At 48.8% G+C, this 20,514-nt stretch overlaps 2 protein-coding genes across 4 annotated transcripts in view; one reads left to right on the top strand and one right to left on the bottom strand.

Moving 5' to 3' along the window:
* The first annotated feature begins 4,863 nt into the window (after positions 1-4,863).
* Positions 4,864-19,587, top strand: ATP1B1 (ATPase Na+/K+ transporting subunit beta 1). The gene is made up of 6 exons (XM_015618661.1): positions 4,864-5,178; positions 7,727-7,855; positions 14,713-14,868; positions 15,524-15,708; positions 17,451-17,531; positions 18,178-19,587. The coding sequence occupies exons 1-6, from the start codon at positions 5,079-5,081 to the stop codon at positions 18,442-18,444; spliced, it is 918 nt and encodes a 305-aa protein (XP_015474147.1). The 5' UTR covers positions 4,864-5,078; the 3' UTR covers positions 18,445-19,587.
* The window catches only part of NME7 (NME/NM23 family member 7), an 84,355-nt gene continuing 83,074 nt past the window's right edge, over positions 19,234-20,514 (bottom strand). For all 3 annotated transcript variants that reach the window (XM_015618635.2, XM_033517592.1, XM_033517594.1), the window contains one exon: positions 19,234-19,663. In XM_015618635.2, coding sequence (XP_015474121.1) covers positions 19,631-19,663 — 33 coding nt within the window. In that variant the 3' untranslated portion in view covers positions 19,234-19,630. The remainder of the gene's footprint in view (positions 19,664-20,514) is intronic.

The raw sequence follows: 20,514 nt of genomic DNA, 5'->3' as shown, positions 1-20,514 counted from the left end.
ACACAAGGACACCAACCCCTCTCTCATTGGCCTGGGGGTCACTTCTTGGAGCACAGGTCTCCCCAGTTATGTCCTGCTCCAACTGGAGCTGTGGCCAGCTCCAGCTCTGGGGGTGCCCATGCCACTCCCTGCAATCAGCTAATGCACCTGCTGGTGGCAAGGGACACCTGCAGGTCACAGCTCCTCCCAGATTGTGAGTCCCACATGCTGCACCCCACGGTGCAGGCACCCAGACCATGTGCTGGATGCTGCTGGTGGTGTCACATGGATGGGGAGCTGCTGCATCTGACCTCCACAGAAGCTGTGATGTGCCAGACTGGATTCTGACAGTCTGAGGCCTCTCCCTGCTCTGTTACCGGTTTTTATTTTTCTTTTATGTAGTCTTTCCAACCAACTCATTATTTGTCTCAAAATTGTCTTTGTCATTCCCTGGTTACCATTTAATCCAGCTAAAGGATGCCATCCTCCTTAGCTTGATCAGCTGAGGTCTGGTGTTTGTTTTCTTCTTCAGCAAAAGAAGTTTGGGGCAAATTTTTGCCTCAAAGTGTTTGCCTCAGACACTTTCGGGTTTTCCATCTATAATTGCTCTTTAGAGTCAGTTATCTGTTTTATCAACTGTTATCCTACACCTCATTTTCCCAAGGGTGAGCTGTGCAAGCACCCCAATCATAACTAAAACATCCCCATGTCTGAATTTGGGGGGAGGTTATTTCTACATATATTTACTTTCTCAGGGCCTACAGGTTCATGAAGCCTTGACTTCAGTTACCTCACCTTGCACAGCTATATACAGTTAATCTGTTTAAATTGTGCAGTCATTGTGCTCAGAGAACCAACTGGATATGTCTGTAAATCTAATCACTCGTGACCCCACACCTGTAAGAGGGACAAGAAGAGGAAGGAGGAAGACTTGAAAGCCAGTTTTGTCCTGGGAGACAACATACCCTGCTTGAGCCAGTGCTACGTGTAGCAGCCCCTGAATGGGTTTTTTTTCTCCTGAACCTCCCAGGCAGAAAATTGGAGGACAATCCCAAGGCAGTGTCCTGCAGGACCAAAAAGCTGGCATGAGGACTGAACATGCTTTGCTGAAACCCTGAGGGCCATTCTTGAGGGTCACTACTCTCCCCCTCAAGCCCCCCAGAGGGCTATCAAGTGGCTGTTTGTCATCTGGCATCTTGATGGCAGTCTGAGGACTGTGGTTCAGTTCCTCGTCCTCTCTCACCTGTTGTGTGTGATGCAGGCTTGGTGCCAAGCAGCTGCCCTTTCCCAGCTCCTGGGCACACTCCAAGCCTGCCCATCCCCATTTGTTTGCAGTGGCAGCCCGTGGAATAGTAACAACTTGAGGCCATTTTGCACCTTGTAACTTGTATTTGGTCCCACAGCCTGAGCTGCTCCCTGCCCTGGCCATGCCTCTCTCCTGCTGTTCATCACAGCATCACTCACAGCCACCTTCAGAGATGTTTCTAGATCACACATTGCCCAAAGTTTCTGTGTGTGACCATCAGCAGCAAAGTCTCCTCTCCCCCCCAAAAATGGCACTAAGGGGCAGAAATCAAGCCAAACAAAGCCTTCCTTTGCTCTATATTGGCCATTTCTCTTTCGCTGCTACATTAGAAATAATTGTCCATCCTCCTGCCCCATAGTGAGACACCTTTCCTTGCTCTAGGTGATTTCTTCCAGTCCTACAAGGCAGGAGATGGAAAGGAAGCAGGAAATCTCTTTGATGGCTATGTTCGAGGCAGTAAGATAAACACTTAGCAACTTCCATCCTGTAGGTTGTTCCTTCCTAGGTGTCCGTGCACAGCTTTCCCTAACCCCATCCTTCGTCCTGTGGCTAATCTGGACATGCATTGCTTTGCACATTTTGTACTTGGCAGTTTCCAACATTGCCTCAGGCCCTTATCGCTTTAAAAAATCAGATCATTCGGTGGTGGCCTTAGAGACTGCCTGATTGATATCTGAGCAGCCAAACAAACAGTAAATTTGAATAAAATTTGGCACCTCATTGCCTATTAGTTCTGCTCATTCTGAGAGGATAATTCACAGCCATCAAGTAAAGTGCATGTCCTGAGCATGCATAGGACAGAGTCTTCAGTTTTGTAAAAGGTTGTCAGGAATGGTTTGCAGCCCTCATGAAGGGCATTTTGCCCATTGTACATCCTGCATGCCCCAGCCTGTGCAGTGACAGGGATTTGATACTTCTGGCTGCCACCAACCCACCAGGACATGTCTGTGTATTTATGCAGAAATAGAGGTGCTTGCAGGAAGAGGAGGGAGTTTCCTGGTGATCCTTGAACAAATAGTGATGAAGCCAGGAGCTCCTGCAGCTCAGCTTCCACCAGCAGCACTGGAGCTCATAGCCATGGTGTGCATGTGCTCAGAGAAGATCGTGTTTCTGGGTGGCCATTTACTGTGTAATTGCGATACAGTTCTTTAGATATTCTCTAGTTGCTTCCTACAAACTCATTCTCTGTGGTCATAGGAAATAATGCTGTGCTAGAGTGTATCCCCACTCAAATCTTCCCTGATTTCAGTATCACCTTGAACCTCCCTGAATGTCCAACACCTGTTTTGTTTTGGATGTCCCTTTTGCTCAGGCAGAAGGCAAGAAGGAGAGGCCTCCACTGACTGCTGCTGTTGCATGTGCCCTGATCTAACTCATGTGCTACTCCTTCCACAGAGCAGATGAACTGGGCCCTGGCCCGTGGATAACACGAGACATAGCATTGCAGGGCAGGCTGTCTGGTGAGCAGATTTCATGCTTGGGTGACACCATCACATACCCATGCATAATTCCAAAACTGCTGTCCTTTGTAGGGTGGCATACCTGGGCTATAAATGCACTCAGGGCAGTAGAAAGAAAGTTGGTTCAGCTCCTCCGTTGGCACTGCAGATTTGCAGCCCAGCAGCTGAGAGGAACAGACTAGCTGGTAAGAGCAGCAACTGCACTGTGGTCTGGGGAGTCAAAACCGGGTGTTTTTTCCTTCAGCAGTGCTTGTGTATTTATTGGCTTGATTGTAATCACAGCTGCCTTAAGTTGTAACTGATACTGCCCTCCCTGCAGCGTAGATGATGTTCTCTTAGGTATCAGGTACTGCTGTCTGTGTTTGCTTTTGTTATCAACCACCATCACCAGGATCCTTTAAAAGACCAGCTCTGACCAGACACCAAGGAGAAAAGAGAGATTCCAATTATCCCCTTCCCCGTGGCTCTCCAGCTCTTTCCCATCACATAAACACCACTGAGAGCTGATTCTCCTAACCCAGGATGAAAATCCACGTGGCACACCTGGCTGCCTTTGATCATGTATGATGTATCATGGTGCATTCACCAAACCAGGCACTCCCAGTTAAACACACACAGCCTTCGAGGCACACAGCCTCTGTGTATGTCTAAACCACAAGTCTTCACAGCTTTGAGAAGTCTGGTTGCACATCTAAGGCTAAGGAAGCCATCCTCAGCCGCTGCCATGGATGGTGTGAGCTTGAGGGTATCTGGCCTGTCTGGACCTAGAGCAGCTCCAGCAAAGTAAGGATGAGGGTCTAAAAAAGCAGGTCCCTCCGTTGCTTCAGGGGCTGGTTAGGGTTGTAGCCATGGATCACTTGGAGAAAGGCGCCCCGTTATGACTTGTCCCCGAAATGCCAGCTTTAATGGCTTAGGAAGGGTATTCCACCCTGGTGGCCAGACCACTTCCTCTTGAGACCTAAGAAGAGTTTTAAGTTTGGGTGGTCCTTGATTGCAGGCTAGGTCATTCTCACAGGCAGCTGTCAGAATATGCACCTACTAGGTAGTACCGTGGAAAGGCTCATCTTATGTGGATTCATCGCGATTCCAGACCTTATGGGGGAAAAAAGCAATATGGAGCTAAAGTTCAGAGAATGTATCAGCAGCTTAAGGGCAAGAAAATACGTGGAATACAATATTGCAACCCGAAAGGAAGTTCAGAGGTAAACCCAAGCAGGCTTGGATGTACAGATTTAATTTAACTGTCCTGTAATGGTACCAGGAGTCCAAAGCACATCGGTTACCTGTGATCACAGAGGTGTCCCGGCAGAGAGCCCCCCAACCCCACCCGGCCGGGCCAGGGGTGCACTGCCGGGGCTGGGTGTCCCCCGCGCCGGAGGCGGCAGTGGCGTTTGTGCAGCGCCCTGAAGGTCACCCCGCAAGGGCGGCGGCTGTCGCGTGTGTGAGTCGTGTCCGTCCCGCCACAGGGGACGGGCAGGTCCCACTGCCCCGGGGAGCCCCTGCCCGCCCCTCCCGGCTGGTGCTCCCGGGGCGCGGGCGGCGGAGCGCGGGGCCGGGCCGGGAGCGCCGTTCGCGCTCATTATTCCGCAGCCGCGTTACACGTGAGCCCGCCGGAGCGTGGCGGGGCCGGCGGAGAGGGGCGCCAGGGGCGGGAGCAGGGGAGAGAGAGAGGGACGGTGCTCAGCAGAGCCCGGCCGATCGGCTCCGCTGCGGGGAGCAGGGACCCGCAGGGAGCGGCCGGGGCGGGAATACCGGGAACGGGCGGGCACGTGTGCGGCCCGGCGCGCGCACAGGTGTGCGGGCGCGCGCACAGGCGCGCCCGCAGTTACGGCCGGGCAAGGGAGGCGCGTCCCCGCGGGCACACGCACGCACGCACCTGCCCGGCCCGGCGGGCCGGAGCTCCGGTGAGCGGCGGGAGACCCGCACCCATCCATCCCCCGGTGCCGGTGCCGCAGCCCCCCGCCCCCTCCCGCCTCGACGCTCCCGCCGCCGGCGCGCCCCCAGCGCGCCCCGCCCGCCCCGGGCCCCGCCCGCGGAGCGCTCGGCGGAGCCGCATTGGCGGCGGTGCGGGCAGGGCGGAGCCCGCGGTGTATATGAAGGGGCGCTGCGCGGGGAGCGGGGCTGCTTGGTGCCCCGTGCGCTCCGCCGCGCTCCCCCCGCCGCTCCCGCGTCCCCCGGCCGCCTCCCCCGCTCTGCCCCGCCGGGCCGGCGCCACCGGGGCGGGCGCACCCACCCGCACCTTCCCGGGCCGCTCCGCCCGGCCGGGTCCTGCCCGCTGCGCCCGCCGAGGGCTGTAGATCGCTGCACGCCGCTCGCCCACCCCGCCGCTCGCCATGGCCCGCGGGAAGGCCAAGGACGGTGACGGCAACTGGAAGAAATTCATCTGGAACTCGGAGAAGAAGGAGCTGCTGGGCCGCACCGGGGGCAGCTGGTGTGAGTGCGGGGCCGGGGGGCGGCGATGCGGCGGGCGCTGCAGCACGGCCCGGGCGCTCCGCCTCCGCCGGCTGCGGCGGGGCTGCGGCCGGGGCGGGGGGGGGCTGGGGACGGGGCGTCCCCGCGGGGCGAGGGAGGCAGGGACGGGGCCCTCCTGCCCTCTCCCCTCGGTGTCCGCGGGGGTCCCGCGGGGGCCGGCGAGAGCTGCCCCCCGAGTGCGGCTCCAGGTGGGTCCGGGGGTGAGGCGGGGTCGGGCCGACCTTGTCGAGGGCGCCTCGTCCTTGGGTCTCCTTCCTTTCCCTGTGGCTGGCCCGGCCCGGGAGCATCGCCGTCGGGGGACCCTGACCTCCCAGCTCTCATCTGCCTTAGACGTTACAGAGGCTTTTTCTTTTTTTCTGTTTTCTCTGGATAAATGAAACTAAGCGAGTTTTACTCTGCTGAGAAGGATCATTTGACTTTTAATACCTCCGCAAGAAGGAAATGGCTCTGTGTGCATTCCTCATAAATGCTCATGATCTATTCATTGGGCGCTGTATAGCGTTTAGCTTAAAGAGGCTTTTAATTTCTTTGAGCAAGTAGACAGCCTTCCAGTTGCTGCCAACCACAGCTGGTGCCACCTTTGCCATGTTGAATTCAGCTCCTATTGTAATGGATCGGCCGGAGGTGCCACATCCCGAGCCGGCAGCTCTGGCAGGCGGACTCTAGAGCAGGCTTCTGCCGTATCTTTACGTGAGCAGAATGGGGTTGTGGGTGCGCATGGAGAGGTATTTTCTGCTCCTGAGGCACCAGGCAACTGCGCAGTGCTTCAAACGCGGAGGCTGAACCAGGTCCTTCTCCCAGAGTGCCCGTACCTATCCGCCTAGGACTGATTTCCATTTACTGAGTCGATCTGCAGGCTGATGATCACATTCTTCTGTTATAAGCCTACCTGTTGCGAGAAGCTTTTTCCTTCAACCCTGTGGTGCTCGATTTCTAGACCCACTGCGTATTTTCTGAGACCTTGGAGCGGTTTTGACCTTTTTAAGGTGTCTTTGGCGTTTAGAGCATCCTGGCTGGGAACCTGATTAAATAAGCTACCTCCCTCCCAGCGTTTGCCTTTTGATGTTACAAAACTCAAAGGCATTACGCTGCAGACAACAGCATTAGTGTTTGGTTTGTTACAACAGCACCTCCTATGACCGTGCTCTGGAAAAAATTTCCACACGTCCCTGACGTCACGGCCATTTGCTTTACGCTGCCTGGATACCAAAGAGTGCTTTAACTCCTGGAGCACCACGTTACTGCACCCAGCTCTGCCCTCCAGCCCTGGCTACCTCTGCTGCACGCGAGAAAGACGAGAGGATGGAGTGCCTTTCTGACAGTGTCCCTCTGTTTCTCTGGGTGGCCCTCCTGCCTGCCTGTCTTTCATAGACTTAGAACAACCAGAACTGCCAACTTTCATTGTGAGGCTTCTCTAATGATGCAGGGGTTTTTTATGATGGAGCTGGGGAGTGAGGAGGAATATTTCCACCCACTACTTACTCCTCGTCTCTGGTAGCTCATCACTTCAAGTCCTTCAAATAAACTACATCTGTTTTACTTGTGATTAGGTGAGGACAGTCTGGGATCAAGCAGGCTTGCTCTCAAGTTGTCTTTGGCCTCTGCCTGTCCCTGCAGCCTGATGAGCAATACAGCTGCTTGGCATGGGCTGGCCTACTCTTGTAGGTGGCCTGGTGGTGCGTAGTACAGCATGTTACCCTGCAGTTAATCAGTTCAGATAATCCCTGTAAACTGGTAACTGATACTCCGAGCTGGGCTGCATCTCCTGACTCTTCTCCCCACAGGATTATTCTGGACGTTCCCTTTAGACTGAAACTACATTCAATCTTTCATTGTTATGTAATTCACTCTTTAATTGGCATGAGCGGTGCCAGAGTGCGTTTGTCGGCACACAAGGCTGGTAAATGTGCGGTATTTTGACATCTTGAGAGTACTTTCCTACGTTTGAGATGGAGTACTGAAGTTAATTGGGCCTGAACTCTTTTCCTGTTGTCTTTTTTTGGAGGTGATGGCCTGAATTACTAGAAGAGATCAGGCCTTATGGTGGCTTGCAAACACATTTACTGTTACTGCTCCTGGAATTAGGTTTGAGCCCCAGAGCTGTGTGGAACGAGTGTCCTTCAAGGACACCCATGCTTGCTGTGGGGTACTTGGATCACTGACAGTGTCAAGTGTGAGGGCCTGTGGTGGTAATGCTGGGTCAGCCAAGGGATCCTTGAAGGTGTGGGGGAACGTGGTTTAGTCTTTATATTTTATAAGCCCAGACCCTGATTCATGGATTTCTAAGTTTTAAGGGGCTTATGCTTCCCCACCACTGAAACAACTGGAGCGCCTTACGTTTCCTGTCTGCATCAGGGCACGATCTCACTGTTAAATAGATGTCTTTTCAACGTCTGAATTTCATGTGCTGGGCTCTTCCTTGGAAGTGGCAAAGGTTGGAAGTATTGTCCTGAAACGTGACTGCCACAAGGGCTTGATTTGATTCCTCTTTGTTTGTTTTCTCTTGCAGTTAAGATCCTCCTCTTCTATGTCATCTTCTATGGTTGCCTGGCAGGTATATTCATCGGGACCATCCAAGTGATGTTGCTCACTGTCAGTGAATTTGAGCCCAAATACCAGGATCGAGTGGCACCTCCAGGTAACTAAACAGGAGACCCGTGTTTGACTTTGTGCAAGCTGCTCTGGGAAGGCGGGGTTGGTTACTCACCTCAAGAAGGAGGATGAAATAAGCGTGTCGTTGCTGCAACACATACTTGCAGGGGGTGGGTATGTTCTCAGCCTTCTGTGTTAACAGCACTGGGGCTTGAACACAATCCTGCTAGAACTAAAGGTTGCATCACATGAAAAATGTCTCCTCTCTGAGAGGAACTTGAACCTGGTTTGGTTTTCCCTTCCCTTAAGTTGAAGGGGTGAGGCTAAAAGGTTTCACCTTTGAGAACGGGCTGTCTGAAGAAGCTGGGTTCAGTTTTTCTTTCTTCAGAGCCACTCTGTTCACATGGGTAAGTGAAGGCATAAAGATAAAATGTTGGCTCTATCTGTGGATGTGGCATGCACAAAGAGAAAGTGGGGACAGTGCCAGTTCTGGGAGTGCTCACAGAACTGCTTTATCCAACACCAAAGTACCCCGCACTCCAGAGACGCCGTGGCACTCACTAGTGGGAATTGCGAGTGACTGGTGTGGGAGGTGAAGGGAGGGTGGGTCTGGCAGTTGCTGATGTGTGACCTGTCCTCACAGACAGAAGAAATCTCTGCTCAAAATGATGCCTGAGCAATGCCTGTGGCCAGTAGGTCTTGGGCAGGGCGGAAGGAGCGAGTGGCCCTTGCCACAGGTTCGTGCCCTGCCTGCCCGGGCTGTGCTGCACTATCCGACTCCCAGTGCAGCCAGCGGCTGGAGCGCGGGGGGAGCTGCGCAACTGCTGCTTTCCCACATTGCAAATGACCTTGAGGCTGCCTGGCACTGGGCATCCTAACGATCCGTCTCCAGTTGCTCTGTAAAACAGTTCAGAAGCTTTTAATAACAGTGGTATTTAAGTGACAATTGTGAGGCCGATGGCTTGTAGCTGCACAAGTTGGCCCTGGTGCTGCACTGTGTGTCTTGCAGTCCCACTGTCTGTAATGCTGTGCTGTGAATCCCTGCCCTAAACACAGGGCATGTCACCATCGCTAAATGGTGTTCTAGCTCAGCTAAGTCATCTTTTCCAGATAACTGCTTTTCTACCAGCATGCTTCAAAGACAGAACAGAGGCTGGAACTGCTGTGTTAGTGTGTTGTACTTCATGTACCGCCACCGTGGCTGGGGCAAATGCTATCTTAAGCTCTGAAAGCTGCTCTTTTAGTCTCTGCAGTGGACCCTGACATTTGCAGTACTGTCACTGATACTGCCCAGAGCCATTTGGCTGTGTCTGAAAAGCCAACATGGCTAATCCTGGGGTAGTTGTTACTCAATAATGTGCTTTTCTCCTTCATGAAATAATTAGTGAAGGTGCCCATGGATCTGAGGTCTCACCCAGGTAGCCCTGCTGTTCAGCCAGATGTCACATAATTACCCAGTCTAGGTAAACTGTTTGCTTTTTGGGAAACAGCAGTTTACTATTATAATTTCAAAGCAACTCTGGCAAAATTTCTGTGAAAGACTTCAGCCTGCAGAGGATTTTTATTAATGTCTTAATGGCATACTGCAGCAGTCCTTCTGGGGCTTCTTTTTTTTTTTTTAAAACAAAGAAAAGGAATTGAATTTCACTACACTCTTGTAGTGTGTACTGCAGAAATCAAAATGCAGGAGCAATGAAAAGGTTATCAGGAATCTTTTGTAATGAGCTTTCAGGATGGGCCTTGAAATCAAAGGGAACAAAATCCACCTCCTCCTATGTGTGACAGTGGGGAGCCGGTAAACAAGGGTTTTGAACTAAGCTGCAATGGCATATGCATAAAACTTCAAATAAATAATTAATAAATAGCACAGGGTCCTTTGCAGCATCACTTGACAGCTCTTCCTACAGATGTGGACAAGCTGGTGTGGGGTGTGGCAGAGCCTGGCACTCAGTATCCAGGACATTCCTTGTCCTGTAGCAGAGCTGTGAGTTGAAAGTAGCCCTTTAATGCAGGCTTTCAGAGACACTGACAGGTAGCGAGTGGCTGCACTGCTGTTTGGGGGGTCAGCAATCCCTGTATTCCCTGGCTGTGCAGGATTCTCCCCAGTGCTGCAAGCACAGCTGCTGTTCTGTCAATGAACACATTTGTGGTGAGCATCAAACTTGAACTTTCTGTGACACCTGCAGATGATGGACTATATAAAATAGGATGTTGAGCAATTCTAATTCCTGGTTCTTGTGGGAAAATTTGTGAGCCAAGTAAGTATACTGGTAGCTTAGTAAAGCCCTGGATTTTCTAGGGAGCCAGAAAAGCTGGTTTTATTCTTGTTCCAGTGCTCTGTCCTTCTTGGGTAAGTCACTGTTGTGTCAGCCTAGAATGTTTTAAGAAAGGGAAAACTAGACTTGCCTTCAGGACTTGCAAGAGAAAATGCTGTAGGGGCTGCTATAATATCATTCTTGTTCTGAAATACAACTGATTTCATAACAGCAACAGAACCTACAGGGTGTTGTATTGAGTTATCGACATGGGTATAACATTGAAAACCATAAAGTGCTATTTTTGTAGCCAAGTGTCATTAATATGGTAATTGGTTCCTGCATTGAACACAACAGGAATGTTATACAGGGCTTCAGGGCAAGCTGAGTATTGTACCTTTCCATTACACTATTTTTTTCCTTCTTTTGTCTTGTGGTGGGGGAAGGGATGGTGCAGTTCACCTGCCCGTCCAGCCCTGCCATTGCGACAGCCCCAGCTCCCAGTTCCACGTGTGCTGCAGGCTCAGACTCCGCTTTGAACACAGGAGACTTACCTTGCCAATAGTGAAGGATGAGGATATTGATCTGATATTATATCTTAAGAAGTATCCCTAAAAAATAATGCTTCATTCTCCCCCCTCCCCACCCCGATACAAATTGGGCTGTGTATCCTGCCATCTTGTGGTGTGCATCTCGCGGAACAGCATTCCATCACAGGCTGGCCGAGGGGACAGAGCTTGCTGCTGCCTGAGGCAAAGCTTTGTAAGTGGTGGCTGAAAGGAAGAATCCCCACTCCAGCCAGGGGATTTCAGGTGTCCCTGCTTCAAGCACTGCTGGGCACTGAGCACGTCATGGAAAAGGCTGCTTTGGTGTGTTCCCCACTTGGATTATTTAGCTTGGACAGCAGAAGCAAGGTGGCGAGGAGGCTTCAAAGGAGTGTGTGCTGCCTCCTGTGAAGTTGCACTTCTTTGCTTCTCTCATCTCAGCATCACCTGTGCTTGGGAAAATCTCAGGCTCCAGGATGTTACAGCCAAGCAGGCTTTGCTGCGTTTGGAGGAGACTCGCACCTGCTTCTTGCACTTTGGGGATGAGGTTGACTGGAAGCTTGGAAGGATACATGGTTTGATGTGGTGGCTTTTAAAATCTATCCTCACTTACTGAGCTGGGGGAGGGTGTAGTGATTATTCAATTTGTCATCTGTGTTATCTCAGGAGTGTTCATACTCATTTGGAACAGAGCTTACGCGGTACTTGGAAGTGAGCATGGTGTCATGGAGCAAGAGTGGTTACTATGGCTTTATACAACCATTCCTAATAACAACCCTGACTTCCCACTTTTAGTTTCTTCCTCTTTACCTTCAGGACACTTCTGAAGTCTTGTTATTGCAGCTTAGAATGATAAAATCGATGTGGAAGATTGGTTTGGTTTTTTTTTTTTTTAAATGGACTTGAATAAACAGGGTTTTAATCTGCAGTGGCATTTTGGAAGTGGAACTGTAGCTAAAAAAAAACAACCTAAATGACTTTGTGGGGTTTTTTGTGTTTGATGTCCTTGTATAGTCACAGCCAACAGAAGGTGGTGTCCATTACCAACTCAAGGCATTGCTCATCATTTATATGGACAATGTCAGCCAAGTGAAGATGAGAGTCTTATTTCCTAACAAGGCACTCTGAAATGCCAGTTGCAGCAATTTTCTAATTTGTCAGTATTTTGGCAACGAATTACTTGATTCTCTCCTGTGGAAAGAACAGCATCTCCATGTGACACTATGGTGCATCTCTGTCCAGCAAACCTGTGTTATACAAATTATAGTCTGAGGATGGGGAGAGGGTTGTTAGACTCCTGGCTATGAAAGCACCTGTGGGTTTGTTTTTTTTCCCCCACGGGACTTCCTCATGAATGGCTTCCTCATGTGCATGCAGCCCCTAAAAGCTTTATTCATGCCAGCCACACACTTCCTTGGATGTCTAGCAATACATGCCAGGTAGCACTACAAGGGCTCAGCTTTTAAATACTTTTTCATGTCCCTGCTTGCTTAAGTTCCCAAGTGGGGGTAAGAGAATGTTGCAGAAAGGCTAGTGTTCTGCAGAGGTTACCTTCTGCCATCATACGACACGCTTGGTTTTCCACGCAAGACTGCTTATGGTGTGATAGTGCTGCTCTGCTAACAGCACTGCAGCTTTTAGTTTGGCAATGGGATGTACAGAAGGAAGTGATACATCAGGGCTTAGGGCTTTGCATCCAGTCAGTTGCAGGCATGTGAGAATGAAGGTTGTGGTAGAAACCAGTAGAACACTTTTTAGTTAGAATAAAGTTATTTTTCTTGACAAGTCATGAAAGATTTTCTTTCTTGCTTTGTAAGTGGGAAGATTGATCTTCACTTTGCTTCTATCCTAAGCAAAGCAAGCATATGTGTGCCAAAGCCTGGTCTAGTCTGGTTCATCCAACCACCTGGAAATGCTCCCAATTAGGCAGAAAACAGCCCAACTTTGGCCTCAAGCTACCTGGGAGGAACAGTGGTTCCCTTGTGGCCGCTGGAACAGCTGCTTGGTAGCACTGCCTGGGCTTCATGGCAGCTCTGTGGAGATGTGTAAGACAGGGATGCTATGGGATGGGAGTCTGTTCTCCAGCCAAGTCACTTGTCTGATGGGCAGAGGGTTGGCTTTGGACTGTACCTATCAGTGGCCAGGCTCTCTTGAAGAGAGAACAGAGGTCTTCTGGGTAGGTTGTACAAACCACAGGGTTTATTGCTGACCTTCAGGTCACCTTTGCCAGGCCTGTGTGGGTGCCCTATGCATTACCTTGGCCAAGTCCAGAAACAGATGTCAGCAAAACTGACAGCTTCACTTGCCTGACTGGAACTTAACAAGCCTGGCCATGTTTTCTTGATTTTTCTTTTTTTTTATTTATACACTTGAATGACACAACTGTAACTCGAACTCTGGAAAAGGCAGACGCAGGAGGGGACCCAAGGCCTGGCCAACCTCTGCTGCAATTCCAGACAGCCACTTCAGGTGACTGAGTCTGTTGCTTCCCAGCTGAGTGGTAACATGAGAAGGGCTTGGCAGGATGGGGTTGAAGTCCCTTACTAAAATGGAAACTGGCGTATTTATTCTATATATAACTGTTTGTGAAGCAAGAAGATGAGTAATTGCTCGAAAAGGGGTTGAAAGACACTGACTTTGGAAGGTAGGATGTAATTCTGCTAGAGGAATAGTAAATTGCTTCTAAACTTGTAAACTCAACCCCCAGTCCATTTGTACCAGAGGGATTTCTGAGCAGTTAAAACTGCTTCAGGAATAAAACTTAGAACACCCAAGCTCCTTGCTGGACTTCTCACAATCTTTGGCGATCAGGAGCTGTGTTTAGGGGAACAAAGCTAATCTTTGTCCTAGGTTACAAATTCCAAGTTAGTGGGTAGTGTCAGGGGGGAAGGGGGAGTGGTGAGCTGGTTTGAGGAGGGACTGAGCAGAAGCACTCAAGTGGCTTTGGAAAAATTGCTGGAGTCACAAGCTCTTGTGGGTTGGGGCCAGCCGGCTAAGCTGCCTGAGTTTTGCACCAGAGGAGCTTCTTGGCAACAGGCCTGTTCTGAAAGCTGTCAAAGCAAAATGCTGCTCCCCTGCTCCTTTTCTTGATCTTGCTAAAATGAAGATGACAAACTGAACTGAAGTCACAACCTCAGTAATTACAGTGGCTGCCACAAAAGCAGCATGAACTCGGTTCCCCATTACTTAAATTAAAGTGTTAGCCGTGCATCAGCACTTTCAATTAAAATGTGACCTAAACATTGCATAGGAGCAAGTATTTCCAAGTTCCACAATGAAGAGCAAAGGAGTTGGTGCTTTTCATTATCTGTGGGCATTTCTTGTTTATAGTCTCTTCTCTGTGCATTATAGTCTAAATCTGAGCTGGTTAGCACAGCCCAGAATCTGGATAGTCTTTTAAACAACTCTTCTGTGTATGGTGGCATTTTCTACTCACTTCCTTGGTGAGCTGCTGATAAAAGTGCAGAAGATGAGTTTTGCAGTCAGAAATGCCTAATTAGGGGGTGAAAAGAGAGGAGGCAGTGCTCACACTCAGGAAGTTACTGTGGGAGAAAGTGTCTCCTGCCCCACATCCCACAAGAGAGACACACAAAGGCCACGTGGATTACAGCTGGCAGAGCGTGACTGGACTTGGGAAACCTCTCTTGTCTTTCATTGCAGGAGTTCACGAGTGGACAGCTGTGCTTTATCCTGAACACAGTGTTTGCAGACACTGAAGGCAGCCTGTAAGGGATATTTATGTTCTGTGTGGTTGGTCTCACATGCAGCTTCCCTTCTGTCCTTGAGAAGGAGGCAGAAGTGCATAGTGGACCTGTGGTTGGCTGTTTTTCTTGAAGGAAGCCTTGACTTGTACCTTCACTTCTCCATTTTGTGATTTTTGTCATTTTACCTTTTACTTTTTGTGCAAACACTGTGATAAATATTTAGGACTTGCTGTTGGAAAGAGGAGAACCTCTCCTCCAGTGAACTTAAGCTGTTTTGTTAAAGTTCTTAAATCTGAAAAATATAGATTGTTGTTATTATTAGGAGTTATGTTCTTGGTCTGGAGGCTGTGCAGCTCTGAGGTACACTTAATGCTTTCTTCCTGATTTTGCTTTTCTTAGGACTGACTCAAGTCCCCCAGGTTCAAAAGACAGAGATTGCCTTTACTGCCTCTGAACCCAGAACTTATGAAGCCTATGTGAGGAACCTTGATAATTTCTTAAGGGACTACAGTGCTGAGCTACAAACTGAAAACATCGTGTTTCAGGACTGTGGAGGTAAGTCTTGATTGTTTCCAACAACTGAGGGCTCTGAAAGATGCCTCTGTCAGGTCCACTAGAAGCTGAAGTTGAGCAGTGGTTGTCTTGGTCTTCAGCTGTTTCAGAAGCCCATTGGTTAACTGGCTGCTCACTAATTTTGTTTGGGCAGACCACACTGGGCCATACTCAGCAGTTCATTGAAGGGTTGGGAGCCTCCATGTTTCACTTGGAGAATATTGCAGCTGACTCTGAGGCTCGTGGCACTGACCTTGTGAAAGCCACAGGGGTTTTACTGATGACTTTGATAAAGCCAGTGTTGGTCCTCTTCATGCCATGCAGTCAAACATGTGGGAAGTGTTAACCTTTAATAGGTTATTTGTAATCATGTGAATGAGACTCTCACCTCATAATGCGTCTGTATCAAATCTGAGAGGAACCCACTTGTAAAAGCTGCCCAGAAAAAATTAGTCTCTGAGCCAGGTGACTCTGGAAGAAATCTGTTCTGAAACAAAACTCCATAAAACTTGCTGGTCTGGGGGCAGCCCCACATGGGGGGTGGCTGGGTGTAGGTCTGTGGAGTGCCTTAACAGGGAAATCCCCAAATGCTCAGGGAAGTGTGACACGCAAAAGTTCCCACTGAATATGGTTGTCTTTCCCTCCCCCACCATGACAGATGTACCTACTGAATACAAAGAGAGAGGACCATATAATGATGCCCAGGGCCAGAAGAAGGTCTGCAAATTCAAACGTGAATGGCTGGAAAACTGTTCTGGATTAAATGATCCCAGCTATGGATACAAGGAAGGCAAACCATGCATCCTTGTCAAGCTCAACAGAATTATTGGCTTCAAACCTCAGGCAAGTACCTCCCTTCCCTTTCTAGCAGAAGCTACTGATCAGGAGGAGGAGTTGGCTGTAGATTTGCTGTGACTGCTTTTTGGTGTCTGGAAAGAGATCAGTATTTAAACCCTTTCTGCAGAGGATAAATTGTGAAGACAACTGGAGTTATTTGCTTTAAAAATATTTTTAATTGAGAAACAGTGGAAGTTGTGCACTGCAAATTAATAACAAGTAGCAGTGAACCTCACAGTGCAACCTCCTGGTTATTTACCTGGTAGCTTCTGAGCCTGCTACTGGAGTTGCTATAAAGGGGCATTTTCTTCAAATGATAAATTCCATTTTAAATTCCTGTGTACTTCTGTGGGACCATCCCCAACCAACCCTGTCTGTAGTAACATCAATACATTTTGTCATGCCCTGATCCACTCCATACTTTTCCTCAGGCAGTGTAGTCTTGTCTGCCTTGCTAAAACTGCTTAATTAAATGATGAAATGCTAATATTAAATACCAGAGTGAAACATAGGCTCTAAAGAGTAAACCACATTTGAAAGTCAGGCACAGCTGCAAGAAAGGTGAGAAGGTCTTTAGTTAATTCAATGTAGTTTTCCAGAAGGCTGTAGGATATATCTGCCAACTGGTTGCTCTGTCCTTCACCCAAGGCAAGTCTGCAGTAATGCAGAACAGTGTTAATCTGGACATTCATGGCTTTTCCTTCTTATTTTCCCCCAATGCATTAAAAGGCTAAAAATTTCTTTTTAAAATTCAGTGGCAAGACATGTGCTGTTGAGTAAGGTGGTGTGCAAAACCTGCCACTGCATCTTTTGGATGGAGAACAGTGCAAATGGTATTCTACGCCACCTTCACTCCAATCTGTCAGGGCACTCGAGGATGGGAAATGGTGCTGCCTAATGAGTCCTGAGGAATGTTGTCCTTCAAAGGGAGCTTGTCCTGTGCTAAAAGAAATGAGCAAGCTTTTGGTTTATCAGATGCACGGTGGAAACATTTTAGCAGAATGCACTGTGGTGGCTTTGGTATGTGGTGGCAGTGGGGTGACATGAGATGAGCACGTTTGATGACTGGGAAAGAGAAGGGATTGGTTTTTATTGCCATGGAGCTCCAGACCGCATTAGACAGCAGGGTCTAGTCAGAAGAATGACTCTGCACGTTTCATTTAGAAACAATATATCCAGGACAGTATTTACTTTTGTGGTGCCACACTCCAGCAGAGACCCAGTAGCACTGGGAAAAGATCTGAAACTGAAATCTTTTGTCCTTCCTTGGTGGTGGTGTTGAAGTTCAGCAGTGTCAGGGTGAGACTGCCACACTTTGTTCTTTCCTGTGCATTTCCAGTCCTGGTTGCACACACCTGGCAGACAGGTGGCAGATCCTGCACCAGTGCAATCCTGCCACTGCCTGAGCTTGCATAAACAAGCCCCACTAGCTATAGACACCACCATGAAACACTTTCCCCAGGGACACCATGGAACTAAACCCAGTCTGACCTGCTTGTATCCACAGCAGGTGAAGCTGGAAGAACAGCCAGCAGTTCTGCTTGGGTCGAGTTCCCCTGCTTCCAGTTGTGTTGCACTACTTGTCTGTCCCAAGAACCACTGAGAGCTGTTGCTTCTGAACAGTGCTTAGAGGGGATTCCAGTTAATGGTGTGTGTTTGGTACTGTTGATCTTTGCTGCTGAAAAGGTGCTCCAGTCTGAAGAGGAGTGTCCAGAGTGTAACATCCCCTTGTTCTGGATTTCTTCTAGGCTCCTGTCAATGAAAGCCTCCCTCCTGAGGTTATGGCAAAATACAGTCCAAATCTCATCCCTGTCCACTGCGTTGCCAAGGTAAGTTGAAATGCGACAGAGCAGAGTTGGGAAGCTGCAGGGGATGACTAAGCCTTTGTCCAAGTGTAGTTACACCCCCTGCCTGCCTTTCCATAGACAAATGGGGTGGTTCTTCCTTGGGAAATCTCACCCTGAGGAACAAAAGTTTCTCAAAGCGCTGCTAATGGATGAGTTAGTGCTGCCCTCACAGTGTGGGGTAAAAGCAGGGCAAGACAGTTGAAAGTATCTTCAGAAGTAGCCATTTGGCTTCCAAGTGCTGTGCTGGAGCCAATAAAAAGGCCTGCAGGGAAGGTATTTAATACTTGGCAGGTGTAAAGCAGCTGAGAAACAGCAAAGTTTTTGTAGCCAAAGCCTGTGCAATTGTACCACAGGAGGCTCTGATGGTTTCTAACTGTGGAAGGTGGCTGAGGCTTTAAATTAAGCAAAGCCCTTTTCCTGGCTGCTGTGTGCTGGGAGGTGCTGCTGTTTGTGTGCTGACCCGGCGGTGCTGCCACATCCTCTGAAGCACCGGCCGCTCTTGTGCCGTCACGCTGGGGACCAGCGCTGACCGAATGGGAGCTGAAAATCAGCTGCTGCTACAGCCAGGGGTGCCAAAGGCGGAGTTTGGGTGGTTGTCATTGATTGCGCCTCCTCTTCCCCCCCGCAGCGAGAGGAAGACGTGGACAAAATCGGCACGGTGGAGTACTACGGGATGGGCGGCTACCCCGGCTTCGGGCTGCAGTACTACCCCTACTACGGGAAGCTGCTGCAGCCGCGGTACCTGCAGCCGCTGGTGGCCGTGCAGTTCACCAACCTGACCTACGACGTGGAGGTGCGCGTGGAGTGCAGGGCCTACGGGCAGAACATCGTCTACAGCGACAAGGACCGCTTCCAGGGACGCTTTGATATTAAATTCGACATAAAAAGCAGCTGATTGTAAGCACAACTCTCTTCCTCCCCCCTCCTCCTCCTAGCCATTTAAAAAGGTTAAAAAAAAAAAAAAAAAAGAACAAAAAAGAAAACCTACTAGTCTTGAACAAACTGTCATACGTATGGGACCTACACGTAATCTATATGCTTTACACTAGCTTTCTGCATTTACTAGGTTAGAATGTAAACAAAGTGTAGCAATAGCGACAAATATTTATTCTACTGTAAATGACAAAAGAAAACAAAATTGAGCCTTGGGACATGCCCATTTTTACTGTAAATTATGATTCCATAACTGACTTGTAGTAAGCAGTGTTTCTGGCCCCTAAGTATTGCTGCCTTGTGTATTTTATTTAGTGTACAGTACTATAGGTGCATACTCTGGTCATTTTTCAAGCCATGTATTGTATCTGTTTTCTACTTCTTGTGAGCAAAGACTTTTGCTGTCCAAGGTGTAAATACTCAATGGGACTAGAACTGGCATGAAACTTCTCATTATTTTGTTCCTTTTCAAAGAAAGGCCCACCTGTGAGACGATATTTAACAGCACTCCATAAGGCTTCTGGCTTTTCTGTGGTGTTAGGGTATTTTATTTGGAGGGGTGGCAGGGAAACTAACTTAAGTGAAGTTAAAGAGAATAGGTGATTGTGTACTGTGCTTTGTAGCGAATGCTGTCTCTCTCTCCACCTCTTCCCTTATCCTCCAGTATGTTGTGTGAGAGATTGGGTCAGACTATCACTCTCCCCAGTGATAGGCATAACTCTTTGCTTTGTATATTTTCTTTTCTTTTTTCTTTTTTTTTTTTTTTTCCTGCTGAAGGCATCGCACACTGTGGTGCTAATGTCTTTATTGAATGTTTTAGCCATTTTCATGGTGGAAGAATTTTATATTTATGCAGTTGTACAATTTTATTTTTTCTGCAAGAAAGTGTAATGTATGAAATAAACCAAAGTCACATGTTTGAAAATAAAAATTTATTTTAAACTTTATAAAAGCAATGCAGTACCCCATAGAATGGTGTTAAATGTTGTCTAAAGTGCAAAACTCTATGTTCTAACATGTAATAATAGCCAGGAGTACAGTGCTCTTGTTGATCTTGTATTTCAGTCAGGTTGAAACATTGGACAAATAAATGAATGAACACACAGTTCTGTGTGCGTGTCTGTTGCAGTTGGTGAGGATGGAGCCTGTTAGTTGTCCAGAATCTTGAAGAAGTACTGCACCTATTTCAAACAGAAAATGCATCTTTATCATCCCTAGATGGTCTCAGCACAAGGGAGTTGAAACATTTGAAACACTTGAACCACTGAGCTGTCTGGTACTTGTTTTCCCTATCCCAAATGAGGGGCTGCTGTGGCACAGGTGCCTGTGCCCCTCCGAATCCCAAGAAATCTCTTCCCCATTACTGCACAGGCTCCCCCGCTGGAGGCACAGGCTCTTGTGTTCCATACACAACACAACAGACAACCAGCAGTCCTCAGCACAGGTTAAAACTTCCAGCAGCCAGAAGGAAGGCTACACACTGAAGCCACAAGAGTTTCAGGGCAGCCACTTGCTCTGTGTTGCTGCTGGGCCGGTGGCAGAGGACAGGCTCTGCCTGCTGGGGCTGCTCAGATGTGACAGAACGTGGCAGCTGCCTTCGTGCAGGAGTCAGGCTCACTTTGTGCTGCATGACGCAGATTACCAGGGAGAATTTATCCATGTAAAGTGACAAAACAGGACTATCCTAGAGCAAGTGACTTGATAAAGACTTCGTAACTGGAGCACAAAATCCTGGAAAAGCAAGATGCTAAACTCTTTGCCATCTGCTAGAAGGAAGAGCGTGGTTACGGTATGCTATGGTGGTTAGTGCACCCATTTAGCTGTTCCATGTTGTTCCCAAGGAGCAGGTGCCAGCAGAAATCACACCTTCAGCTCTTTCTTTTGCTGCTGTATGTTTATAGCAAGGATTTAAAAAACTGTGATGAAAGCCCTAAAATACTCCCTAATGGAAGCTCCACCTGCAAAAAGAATTGCAGGAAAGCAGAGCCATTTTGGCTTCCAGCAATTTATGGGTTCCTACTGCTACCATTTT

Source organism: Parus major, chromosome 1 (assembly GCF_001522545.3).
Source record: "Parus major isolate Abel chromosome 1, Parus_major1.1, whole genome shotgun sequence".
NCBI lineage: Eukaryota > Metazoa > Chordata > Aves > Passeriformes > Paridae > Parus > Parus major.
The sequence above is the reverse complement of the archived record's forward strand: the minus strand, read 5'-3'. Positions and strand labels throughout refer to the sequence as shown.

Coding starts and splice junctions, on each gene's coding strand:
- ATP1B1 (XM_015618661.1), top strand. CDS start 5,079: ATGGCCCGCGGGAAGGCCAAGGACGGTGACGGCAACTGGAAGAAATTC. Junction 14,869..15,523: donor CGTGTTTCAGGACTGTGGAG/GTAAGTCTTGAT, acceptor CCACCATGACAG/ATGTACCTACTGAATACAAA. Junction 17,532..18,177: donor CTGTCCACTGCGTTGCCAAG/GTAAGTTGAAAT, acceptor TCCCCCCCGCAG/CGAGAGGAAGACGTGGACAA.